General features: G+C 42.6%; 2 protein-coding genes across 2 annotated transcripts; one reads left to right on the forward strand and one right to left on the reverse strand.

Moving 5' to 3' along the window:
• Positions 1 to 619: 619 nt before the first annotated feature.
• On the reverse strand, positions 620 to 7,867 carry pbx2 (pre-B-cell leukemia homeobox 2). The gene is made up of 8 exons (XM_041941861.1): positions 7,475 to 7,867; positions 6,739 to 6,812; positions 5,484 to 5,728; positions 4,558 to 4,748; positions 3,932 to 4,067; positions 3,515 to 3,656; positions 2,863 to 2,957; positions 620 to 1,416 (listed from the first exon to the last, which is right to left on the reverse strand). The coding sequence occupies exons 1-8, from the start codon at positions 7,717 to 7,719 to the stop codon at positions 1,336 to 1,338; spliced, it is 1,209 nt and encodes a 402-aa protein (XP_041797795.1). The 5' UTR covers positions 7,720 to 7,867; the 3' UTR covers positions 620 to 1,335.
• A 455-nt stretch (positions 7,868 to 8,322) lies between these two features.
• Positions 8,323 to 11,456, forward strand: LOC121609994 (G-protein-signaling modulator 1). The gene is made up of 5 exons (XM_041941862.1): positions 8,323 to 8,724; positions 9,172 to 9,733; positions 10,013 to 10,178; positions 10,418 to 10,659; positions 10,806 to 11,456. Exons 2-5 carry the CDS (start codon positions 9,191 to 9,193, stop codon positions 10,944 to 10,946), a joined length of 1,092 nt encoding a protein of 363 aa, XP_041797796.1. The 5' UTR covers positions 8,323 to 8,724; positions 9,172 to 9,190; the 3' UTR covers positions 10,947 to 11,456.
• Positions 11,457 to 11,891: the final 435 nt, after the last annotated feature.

Below are 11,891 nucleotides of genomic sequence, written 5' to 3' on the forward strand. Positions count from 1 at the left end.
AGCCCTCAGGGGTCCTCACCTGATACAGGTTAATCAACAGCCTTGCATTGTAGGTGGGGCGCGTGATTATACTATAATCCTACAGCAGTTACAATAACACCCCGCCTCATCCTTTTAGTCAGGTAGTTAATCTTAGTTATAGCAGAAACCTCTTTTCCTGCATGAAAAAGTCTCCAGCTCCACTGCATAAGAAAATTTGCAAAAAATACAAATAAACGAATTACTTGTCTTCTTACGCAGCAACATAAAGTTTTGTTTTAATATCCTGATTAAGAGTGACATCTACAGTAAGAAAGACCTCTGAAGTCTAGAAAATTGTCCTCATGTGGACTTCTCTCTACAAGCTTATAGGTGTTAGAATAAAGCTGAAATTCAACAGCAACACCTGTTTCCATAAATAACATCTGGATTAACTTGGTGCCTCTTGGTGGGCTCCTCAGTGGTTTGTAGTCATTTTATTTAAGTTGTAATTATGTATTTGAATTTCACATTTTTTGGTTTTGTCAGGTTTGAGGTTTGAAATTTGAGTGAAGCAACCCTTTAATACCGCCCTCCATATGCCTGCTGCTTCTTTCATTCTGACGTCTGGACTTCACATAAATCTGGACCGATCACCATCTGGTAGTGAATACAGAGAGTCTTTATTGTAAAAGAGGTAGAGAGAATACAGGTGTTTCACTGTACAGAAAAAAGACAGCACTGTTGATATACTCATTCAAACCACTAATGTGGACTCAGTCGCACTTCATTCATTTTACAGGGACACATAAGCCCGGTAGAAAAAAAAAAAAACAGACAAACAAAACAGAGAAACAAACACACAAAATCTTTGGATTTTTCTCTATTGCCCTCTCATTCACTAAATGCATTCTCTCTTTCTGAGCTGTTAAAATGAAAATAGTTGTAGCACTAATAATAAAACAGCAATAATATTAATAATAATAATGATATAGTGTGCTAAAAACAATAATAATGCAGCCTCCCCCCTCCCACTCCCAGCCACAAACACACACCTCAGTAACATGTTAAAAGTCGTGGAAAACAAACCCTCCAGCCCCGATAATAAAACCACATCTGCATGCACACAACACACACACAAACACACACACTTTCACTCTGCCATCCGTGCTCTCAGCTAATCACACAAACATAATAATGACCATCGCTGAGCAGTAAGAAAAGAAAAAAACAAACAGTGTACATTTAAAATAGTCAAACCAAACAAACAACATACAAAAACAACTGCAGCCAAGTGGGAAGTGTGAAATCATTCTTTCTGTCTTTTTTCCACCATCGAACTTTCCGTCGCTGTCGTTCTGTGCCGGTGGGCAGGGATCAGTCAGAGTTTTCCGAGTGGTCGCTGTGGGGAGAGGCGCGGGACGGGGGAGAGTTTCGACCATGCCAGTTCCCGTTAGCCTGAGACGTGGAAAGGGAGAAACAAACACAAGAGGTGTCAAACACGTGACTTATGTCTGCGTCGTCTTTGTGCAACACGACACCTGTGGATTTAAGCCCGCGTCCAACAAAGTTTACACCTGACATTCCTGCCAGCTATTCCACACAATCCCAACAAGCTTTCAATTGATTTCACGTGTTCCAGGCAGCTGCCGTCACAGTTCACGTGTGGAAAGCTGAAAAACCAAATTTGGTTGTCTTCACTTAGATGATAGCAAACTGAAAATATTTAGGTTCTCGACTGCTGGCTGGACAAACGAGACATCGGGTGACGAGCTCAAGAAAATTGTGCCAAGTATTTTTCATAGTTGTTTGATGTTTTAAAGACCAAACAGTTAACCGATAATGAAAATAATCGTCAGCCCTAGTTAGTAGTAATGTAAAATATGCACCATAAGTGTTGTAGATAAAGAAAAACTGAAACGCTGATAACATTAAAAACTGGCATTCCTTTAAGGATAAAGCTGGACTTAAGTCTGTATTTTCTTATTGTCAACAAATTCCATGAAGACCAAAACCAACAGCGCATTAGTCCATCTCTCTAAGGAACAGCAGAGTATTGTAGTTTTGAGGAAACGTTACTCAAACAGGGGTAAAAAGTGCATTACAGTCTACAGTCAAGTCCTCTCTGAAAATCTGGAAGCAGTTTTGTGCCTTCCTATGTCAGTACCACTCCCTGCCAATCATTCATTCCCTCCATCAGCCAGTGGAGTCGCTCTCTGGTCTAAGCATAGGACACTTTATGTTGATGGCAGTTTTACATCTTTTCAACAGTTGGTGGAAAAACATTCAGTCCAAGAGGACCACTTGCTCGCTACGTCCAGGCCTGCAGCTGAACTGAACCCTGATACGTCTTCCGGTTAATTTCTGAAACCACCCGCCTCCCTAAAAGGATAATACCTCGACTACATGAATTATTTCAGTCCATCTGGATAGACTCCCTAGGGGAGATTAAATCCTCATGGGAGAAACATTTCCTTTGAAATTTCACTGAAAACAAGTGGAATAAAATTCTCCACTCGTCTTCTGTTTGTGCTGAAGATGGAATTATTGAATCCTTCATCGAATCTTCTGGACCAAGTCAGACTCAAAAAAAAAAAAAATTACCCAGCGATAGGCCCAGTCTGTGTCAGCTGTCACTCAGCCACTGTAATTCATATGCTCTGGTCCATCACTCATCGCTCATTTTTGGTCTACAAAATTTCTCAACAATATCAGAAGCTCTGAATATGCAATGTAAATCTAACAACAACAACAACAGGGCTCTGTGACACAGTACAATAAGATAACACTTGGAATTAGATCAATTCATTGTTGGTTTCTAGGTTTTCATGGGATTTGCAGACAATTTCACCAGCCTTATCATTTAAATATGTGTGTAACTATGTCGTAAGTGGTATAAAGTACCTGCACGCCCATTTGGTAAGCAGACTGCTCGCCGTTCACAGGTGGAACCCCGAGGAACAGATCAGCTGAGCCGGACAGAGAGAAGGACCCAGACCCTAAATAAAGACAAAAACAGGAGAGAAACCTCAGCGTTTACTAGTAATAAACCTGTTTTACATATGGTACTTTTAAAATGTGGTGGCGGTTGTTGTCGCAGCTTAGAGTGGAATATAAACACGCTATTAATGGCATGATAGAATTCTGTTTAGGGTACTATATTGCCTTTAAACGTGAAAAGTCAGGATGTCTTTCAAAAGGAACAAAGAACTACAATGTGCAAGAAAAGTGAGAGAAATACTCCACATTATGTCAAGCCTGTATGTGCGACCTGAGCTGGATTCATACTCTAAGTCAGTAGCAAACTAGGCTGTGGCAGGAACAGCGTGGCTAGCAGCCACAGCGCAGGCAGTTCAAAACCACACCAAAGTTGGTATTACTGTTGTTACTGCAAATTGTCTTAATTTACTTTGTTCAGTTTCCTTAGCCTCAGGTTATACATTGCGTTCAGGTTCACACCTCAGACATATGACAAGTTCTGGGACAGGGACAAAAGACCATTTCATTGTCTCAAGATGACTGGTTGCGTGCTCAGGGTTTTATAATCTTTCAGTACCTGTGGAATTGGGTGTGTGCGGGGAATCGTCGCCCTGTCTGGCCCCCAAAGCTGTCTTCATGGCATAAAGGTTGGCCTCCTCTTGGAACTTGCCAATATTTTTCTTGTAGCGGATTCTCTTGTTGCCAAACCAGTTGGAGACCTGGCAGAAAAAACAGAACAAACAAGGAAAACGTGTATTAGAGAGTAAATTATCAATCACGAGCAGCAAATTCAAACACATGAAAGCATCATGTTGATGACAGATTATAAATGCTGTAAGCTTAAGCACGATAACCTGCTGCTCTATTTGTTCACTGAAGCTAAAACTTATTTACACACAGCTTTAAAAACTCTGAACGTCCTTCTTAGATGTTGTCGGAACAACAAAAAACCCCTCAGTGCAGCTTGTTCCCATTGGTACAGTCAGAGGTTTACCTGAGAGACGGTGATTCCACACTGTTTGGCGAGTTCCTCTTTGGCTTCTTCACTGGGGTAGGGGTTGGACAGGTGGGAGTAGAAATACTCATTCAAGACCTCTGTGGCCTGTTTGCTGAAGTTGCGCCTTTTGCGCCTGATGAGACACAAAAGGGAAAAGACAAATATCTCATTTATGGTTATAAATTACATTTTTGTCACAGTTACTATCTTTGGCCCATATCCTTTCTCCACAATCACACACACAAGTCTAACTTGTGGCTACTACGTTAGTAGAATATGCTGTCAGTGGGATACGTTCCTCAAAAAATAATACAAATTATACCTAGAATTGTTTATAAAATGGTGCAACGTGACATGAAAAGCCTGAACATGAATTCTAAAGCTGCATATTATGGCTATCAGCACAGAGAAATTACTTTCACTCTCAATTTTTGGCTGAAACAAAACATGTCAAATTGGGAAATATATCAGTTTAACTCATTCACCATTTGAAACCAGAATAAATGCTAAGCATCCAAGTCGACTACTGCTACTGTCCTCTAAAAACAGGAAAAGTGCAACCTTTTACCTGCAGGGTGAGTACTTGGTACTCAAAAAATAGATGAACAACCACAGATGCCTACCTGGCATCAAGGAAGCGGGACCTCAGGATCATGACTGCCTCACAAGTGCTCTGCTTCAGCTGCGTCTGGATCGAACTGAACTTGCGGTGGATGATGGCCACCATGCGCTCAATCTCCCGCGGAGTGACGGGCCGTGTGCGTGACTGCTCCCTCAGCAGGTTCATCACATGGGTTGTGAACTCAGTGCATGCCTGGGTAGCAGACGCATAAGACGACGGACAGTGAAGGACAGAACGGTGCAAAAACAATGAAGGTGGGTGTATTGTTTCATGTCGGTTTGTTATGAATTATCAAAGCCAATTCTGAATTTTACAAAGTTTTTGTAAAGACAGTTTCATGTGACAATAAAACATTCTGAAACTGGTAGATTAATATCACTGTGTTTGTTAATAATCATGTATGATCATGTGTAAGCAAAATAATAAAGGGCATCGCATAACTGGTAACTGGGATCATCTGAATGATCCATAAAGAAGTTTAGCTCATACAACTATATTGTAGAGATTTGCTTTACGTATTACCTGTACAGCAAGTTGAACAGGCCACTTAAACAATTTGAAGGTTTTAATACATGTTGCAGGGAAAATGTACTGTATGTTGCTGATGAGCGTCACTACAGTGCTGTATTTTAAAACACATCCGATCGTCTTTTGAATAACTGCACACAAATGCACTTCAGTGTAGGTCTGAATATGTGCTGCTCTAATAATCTTAAGATGCCGCTTCTTATACAAAGACATGGAGCTCATACCTGCCATGTTTTGATCAGCAACATAAGGACAGAAACGTATTCCCCAGCAGAGAGAAGTTATGTGACTGAACTCTAGACCTAACATGCCAATGGATTACGCTTCTGGCGAACAGCTTTAATACAGGAAAGCGTGTACGGGCAATGTCAGCACTCGTCTCCTGTTGCGACACGGTACCTGCTCATACTTCTCCAGCTCAGTGTGGTAGATACTGCGAATCTGGCTCAACTTGCTTTTGTAGTCGGAGTGCTCGAGCGAGCTGTCAGGTGACATCCCTCCCGAGCTGGTGGCAGCAGACACAGCAGCAGCAGCCCCACCGCCCTTCTCTGGCCCCGCCACACCCTCCGCCAGCAGCATGTTGTCCAATCGCACCAGCTGAGGATCCTGAGGCTCATCCTCCTGGGCATTCCTCATTGAGAGGCCTGTCAGTAAGACATATGTCTTGTCTATTAATTTTGAGTGTGTAATGTCAAAAGAAGACTGCATATATGTTAGGGCATAGTCACATTACATTTCTGTCCAGCAAATATTTCTGCCATCACCCATTAATTTCAACTGAGGCCTGTACATTCATGCACACATTTCCTGTTTTGGTACAACTCGTGGGTAAGAGTTGATTTTTGTTCAACTTTGGCCTTCAATTTCACGGGGTCAGCCAAAAGAAACACTGACTGACTGCATTTGAAAATGGACAAGTCATTTTGTGCATCACTCTCATATAATGTTTATAGTTTGCAATAACTTAGCTCAATATTTATTTATTACCCATGTCAAAACATCCTTTTGCAGGGATGAGTGCAGGCCTGAAAGCAAATGTTACTGTAACTTTTAACAGTGACTCTGGGGGAATCTGTTTTTAAACGTATGCCTTTAAAGAGCAGCTTGCTTTGTACAACAATCAATCAAATCAAATTAGCTTTTATAGCATAAATAAAAACATCAAGAAGCATTAATCATCAGCATCTTACTTTTCTGTACCAAAAACTGTTGCAAGGATTGGAACTAGTCTCAACTCCTATAGTACAGTTATCAAACCAACCAGCAACATGTGACATGGTTTGTATTGCAGTAGTAGGCATTGTATGTCTGTTTGTCCAGCTGTTGTATCTATTGATTTTATTTCTTTTTTTTGCCAAATAGCATTTTACATTATAGCTTTCAAATTATGTTAATCCTTCTAGGCGTTTGTTTTAGACATTGCTAGTAAATATACTGAGTTACTGACAACCGCAATCTAATCCAATTTATCTTTGTTTACACTTGTTTTGATTGTATTTGCTTCTGATGACACGGTGTCAACACAGTCTAATAAGGCCGCAGAAAGCAAATAGCCCAACGCACGTCAAAACTCATCAAAGCGGGTAGATAATTAAATGCATTACGGCGTAACACACACAACAAAACACCTATCAATATTTATAAGAAGCGTTACCAGTTTTTTCCTTGATCTCACACAGGACGCTGAACAACGCAGGTTTCATTCGGTGACAGTTGAGCGCATGTTTCCTGTGCAAAAAGAAAATAACATGATATGTAGCTAGCATAACAGGCTACCTGTAAGCAGAGGTAAAGCGATGGCAAGCAAATAAACCAAAACAAATACACAAAAAAAGTGGCTGGCCAACTACCTTTACCATGGCTAATTTAGCAAGCGTTAGCTTCTGACTAGCTAAGAGCTAATGAGGCAACTGTTTACTGGTAAGCTGCAGTAGCCGGTAGCTGTTTACTTTAGTCGTATTTACATTAGTCCGTGATGAAATTAAGTCTTAACATATGCAGAAATATAATGCTTAAACGTTTACATTAGCGGTAACGTTACCTGTTAACTACCTATTGTAGCCTTACCTAGTTAGCCTTGGCAAACGTAGCCTAGCAGGGCTAACAATGGCTAACGTTACGTTTTCGACCACTGCTGCTAAAAGAAATGCGTGTTTGTATATGGCAGCCAAGAAACAATAAGCATTGGGTAACGCACATGAGCAGCTTATTAAAAAAGCAACGGTTTTCCGCTATCTTTAGCTTATTAATTAGCTACTGGCTAAATAATCTAAACAATAGATTGAAGTTGTGGAAACTTTGCGAGTCGAGTCGACGAAGCGGCAAAACAAAAAAAAAAAAAAACAGCTACATCATCAATAACACTGAAAAAAATAGAAGTTATCACTAACTTTGCTTGTGCCTCGTCCAAACTTTGGTCGGTGATGGTCATTATTTGCTGCAGTATGTCGCCGATATCTCTGCGGGTTTCATGTCCGTTTTCTGTGCCCTCGAGGCCCGAGTCCCCTCCTCCGTCGGACCGATGCTGGGAAGGTTGATGAACCGAGTTAAGCGGGTGCATCCCGGGGTGGCCACTCATGCCGAGTCCCCGGCCGTTGGAGGGCCCATTGCCCGTCAGAGGCTGCTGCTGCAACATTTTCAGCGACGCACAGTGGCGACGACTGCTGCCCAACTGTGCTCACAGACGCACAGCACAACCTGATCGGAGGCATCGCACAAAGCAGGGTCCCCTAGCGATTGACAGGAAAAGGTACAGCCATGTAAACGCACTACAACACATGGCAGACAGTGCTTTTCTGTGGCAGCTGAGGGCTAACACCGCTGGGTTAAATGTAACCACAACAACAAAACATCTGCAGCCTCTGCATTTTCAGAAAGCAGAAGTGTGTGTGTAAGTGTGTTGTCTGCGTGTGCATATGTGTATGTGTGCGTGCGTGGCAGGAACTAACAAAGAAATAAGATCTAACTAAATAAAATTGAGATTATGCGCTCTGTTGACATCCTATAGTGCTAAACCTGACCACAAGCACCAAGGGAGACTTTCAGATTAAAGAGGCTGTTTTTTTAATTAATCTGGTTTAACTCTATAATCTCATCTAGACAGCTTTTCTCACTTGTCTGACTCCACTTCTTGTTTTAGCTGCAAGTCAACAGGATGTGTGCCAAAACCACAGCAGTGTCAGAAGAGCTGCGCCTGTTTCAACATGTTGCAGTTGGGTCTGTCATAATCAAATGAGCAGCAGTTAAAGCAGCAGCTGCTTAGAGGTGCTTTGACAGCTTTTAAGTTGATCTCAGATGATGAAAAGCTGTGCTTGGGACCGTACCTAGACTAACCAAATGCACGGCAGGGTTTTCTGCTGCTTTTTGACGGTAATATTTCATGTCTTGTCAGATGTGGGCCAAATAAATAGGGGTGGGCTGTGGTAAGAGGAACAGGAAGAGAGGAGACGAGAGAGAAGGTAGCAAGGCAGACAGAAAGGGCTTGTCACGTCGGCATGTGAAGCTCTTTTCGTAGCAGGGTTTTTTTTTTTTTACCTCACAAGAATATTGACAAGACGAGGGACAAACTAAAAATGCTGTGCTCCGTCTGTGGTGACTTCAAGAGATGATGCTTTGATGAGACAAATTTCAAAACATAAAGGTAAGAATAAAGTTACTGGATTTATATTTACTGTATGGTACAATAAGGTAACTTTTAGGCTAAAACAAGAGAGTATATTGGTGAACAAGAATTACAGTAAAACTTTTGGTATTAATACAAGAGAAATCACCAATCAGCAACAAGAAAGTGACATCTCACACCTTTGTTGTCATACAGCTGACAGGAATATGACTTAGAGTGGAATTTTCAGCTTTAACATCTGTAGCCAGCACACCAGAACCTGCCAAACTGGTTTCATGTACATATCATTGCAAGGAAGACACGGGTGCTGTATAGCAGTTTTCATGCCAATTCTAAGTAACTTCAGAGTGTGTATGTGCCATGTTTACAGAGTGTTTTTTCTCTGAAATATTAACAATGGGGTCCTCAAAGTCTTTGACCTAAGATCTTTGACCTGACCCCTGTTTCTGTGTATCTTCTTGTCAGGGCTTTGACAGTGAGATTAATGGACTACACAGAGATCAAAGTTGAAATGGCTGAAGGGGGGCTGCTGGAACCTCTCTTCATCACCGAAGAGGGAGACGAAACCGAGGGTGCCGCTGAAAGAGAGGCATCGAGCCGTTCGGTTGCCATCGCGCAGAGCCCCAGCGGAGAGTCGGCTCTAAAAAAGGAAGAGGAACACGCAGGAGAGCACAAGAATGAAGACGACATAGCGACTAAAATGTGTTTAGAAGATCAGAGCCTGGAAAAATCGCAAGCCAACGCGGAGGACGGCCAGACAGGAGAGGCTGTTGTGAATGAAGAGGACAAACAAGAAGATGATAAACCAGAGGAAACTGAGAACATGAGTGATGGACAAAACAGAGGTGATAGTGAGAGTGAAGGGCAGACACATGAGGTGACGAGCATTAATGAAAAACCTGAGAAACCTGCAGACACAGAGGGTGAAGAAGCTAAACAAAATGAACCTCAAGTGGACATACGGAGGTTAAAGTCCTCTGAGCAACAACCTGAAGGGACTAAAAGCCAAGAAGTGGATCCAAAAAAGGTTTGTGGACTGTTTGTTCTACTTTATCATATCCCCCCCTGTAATAACTCACATAGTCTTTGTTAGTAATGTTCCTGACTTTACAATCCAGCCACCGTGTACTCTACAAGAAAAAACAAACTCGTGGTGGAAAAACAGCAGGTATCATTTTGTTACAGAGCATGTGGGAGTACGTAGGAGTCGGGTGAGTTGTTTTGCTGTGCCAACAAACAGTCTGTGCCAGTCACTGAGAAACTTTTCCTCCCTCCTCTTCTCTGTCACCTACCCGCGTGTTCTCAGGCTCACCGGTTAACTCCTGACTTCCCGGAGGCCCTGTACGAGCTGCTCTGCACCCTTCAGGAGGGGAGACGGCTCAATGACCAGCGCTGCTCCTTCAGGCTGGAGAGTGGGGTCAGGAGGAGGAGGTGCCACTCGGAGCCCAACACCACCAGGCCCGTCAACAGAGGTGGGAGCTCTTTTGGGGGCTCGTTTAAGTGATGAAGCTGATGCATTTGTTTCCACGTAATGATGCTGACTCATGTTGATCCAGCTGGAACAACACGAAACTACCCGTATACCTCCGTGACTCAAGAATGTTTTGATACTTGCGCGACTTAAATGTTTCCACATCTTTCCATGACCGCTGACCACTTAAAGTCTCCTGCCGTCTGACCATCAAAGCTCCTTTGTCTCGTTTGTCCACAGTCGTCTTCTCCTCCATGACTTCACTGCAGAAAGAGGAGTTTTTTGATCTGGTCGCCACCGCTCAAGCTCGCCGGCTGGACGACCAGAGGGCGCAGCTCGAAAGATCTCCACCACCAAAAGCAAAAGCCAGAAGTTTCAGAGGCAGCATAAAGCAACTCTCTTTTGTGAAAAAGCCCGCGCCGGTTCCCGCGCCGGTTCCCGTGCCCAAAGAGGATCTGTATAATATGATTCTCACGACACAAGTAAGCAAGCTAGAGTGTTTAGATGCTTCTTTTGTGACACAAGTGTGCAGTTAAAGCAGAACACATCTCATCTAGGGCCAAAACATCTAAATTATTTGACTTTCCGCATAGTTTCACTCATTTTCTGACTTACCTTCCGCTCACAGGCCCAGGGCAGGCTGGAGGACCAGCGCAGCAGAGCTCCTGGTCCCATGGACGATGAGGACTTCTTCTCCCTGCTCCTGAGGGTCCAGGGGGGACGCATGGATGAGCAGAGAACTGAACTACCGTGCATGCTGCAAACCTGAGATGGAGAATGAAAAAAACTGTGGGAGCCATCCAGTATTGAAGCCTTTTAGCCTGATTTTTTTTTGTTGTTGTTGCCCACGATGATGCTTGGTTTTTAGGGAACTGCTATCCCTCTTGATAGTCAAATGGTCAGTGTTAAAGCTCTTGGGATTGTAGCAAAGACGCTAATGTTTGAGCAGCAGAGCTTTTAATGTGACTTGAGGGACGTTCCTGATGAGATTGTGAAGTTTACTGCTAGTTAGTTACTTTTTTCTTTCCTCATGAGTAGGATCAGTAGATATGATTTCTTATCTCACCAAATTTTGGATTGTCTTGAGACTCTGCGATGAGTGCTCCCATTCCTATCGTAGAGGAGGCAGTCTGCTGGTCTCTGTTGTTTCTCCTTATTTGTACAGTAGACATGAAACACACCAGACATGGTGGTGAGGAGAAAATAGCCCCAAGGCCACACAGTGCTTGACTGTATGTAGATAATTCTCCGCTGGAAAATAAACCAAACGTGTGACTGAGCCATTTGCATTTACACATTTATTCCATCTGCCACTGAATGCTGTCAGGAGAAAAAGAGATTCAAAACTCGCTCTAATCTGGACGCTCTAGGATTTCATTCTTTCATTTCATTTTCATCAGTTTGTTTTTGCATATTAAACACAGTCGCCTGTAATTACATGCATTTTAGCAGTGACATTAACAAGAAGATGTTAAAACTGTGCTAGGTCACATTCCCACAAACTTCTGATAGCTAATCTTTTTACAACATCCCATTGCATATCAAAACATTCGCAAAGAAAGAGATGAAGTGGCGATGTCCCATTTAGGGAACAAATGAGACAGATAAGGGTGTTAATTTTTCACTGACTGAAAGGAGGGAAATGGGTGTTATCTCAAAGTTCCTGAATTTTGATTTACATTACTGAGTCATTTTTATTGAAGGTCACATCACC

Source organism: Chelmon rostratus, chromosome 8, assembly GCF_017976325.1.
Source record: "Chelmon rostratus isolate fCheRos1 chromosome 8, fCheRos1.pri, whole genome shotgun sequence".
Lineage (NCBI taxonomy): Eukaryota > Metazoa > Chordata > Actinopteri > Chaetodontiformes > Chaetodontidae > Chelmon > Chelmon rostratus.

Excerpts from the sequence above, each read along its gene's own strand:
- LOC121609994 (XM_041941862.1), top strand. The coding sequence starts at position 9,191 with ATGGACTACACAGAGATCAAAGTTGAAATGGCTGAAGGGGGGCTGCTG. Across the intron at positions 9,734-10,012 it reads AAGAAGTGGATCCAAAAAAG|GCTCACCGGTTAACTCCTGA; the intron begins GTTTGTGGACTG and ends GCGTGTTCTCAG. Across the intron at positions 10,179-10,417 it reads CACCAGGCCCGTCAACAGAG|TCGTCTTCTCCTCCATGACT; the intron begins GTGGGAGCTCTT and ends GTTTGTCCACAG.
- pbx2 (XM_041941861.1), bottom strand. The coding sequence starts at position 7,719 with ATGTTGCAGCAGCAGCCTCTGACGGGCAATGGGCCCTCCAACGGCCGG. Across the intron at positions 4,068-4,557 it reads TCCCGCTTCCTTGATGCCAG|GCGCAAAAGGCGCAACTTCA; the intron begins GTAGGCATCTGT and ends GTGTCTCATCAG. Across the intron at positions 1,417-2,862 it reads CTTACCAAATGGGCGTGCAG|GCTAACGGGAACTGGCATGG; the intron begins GTACTTTATACC and ends TCCACGTCTCAG.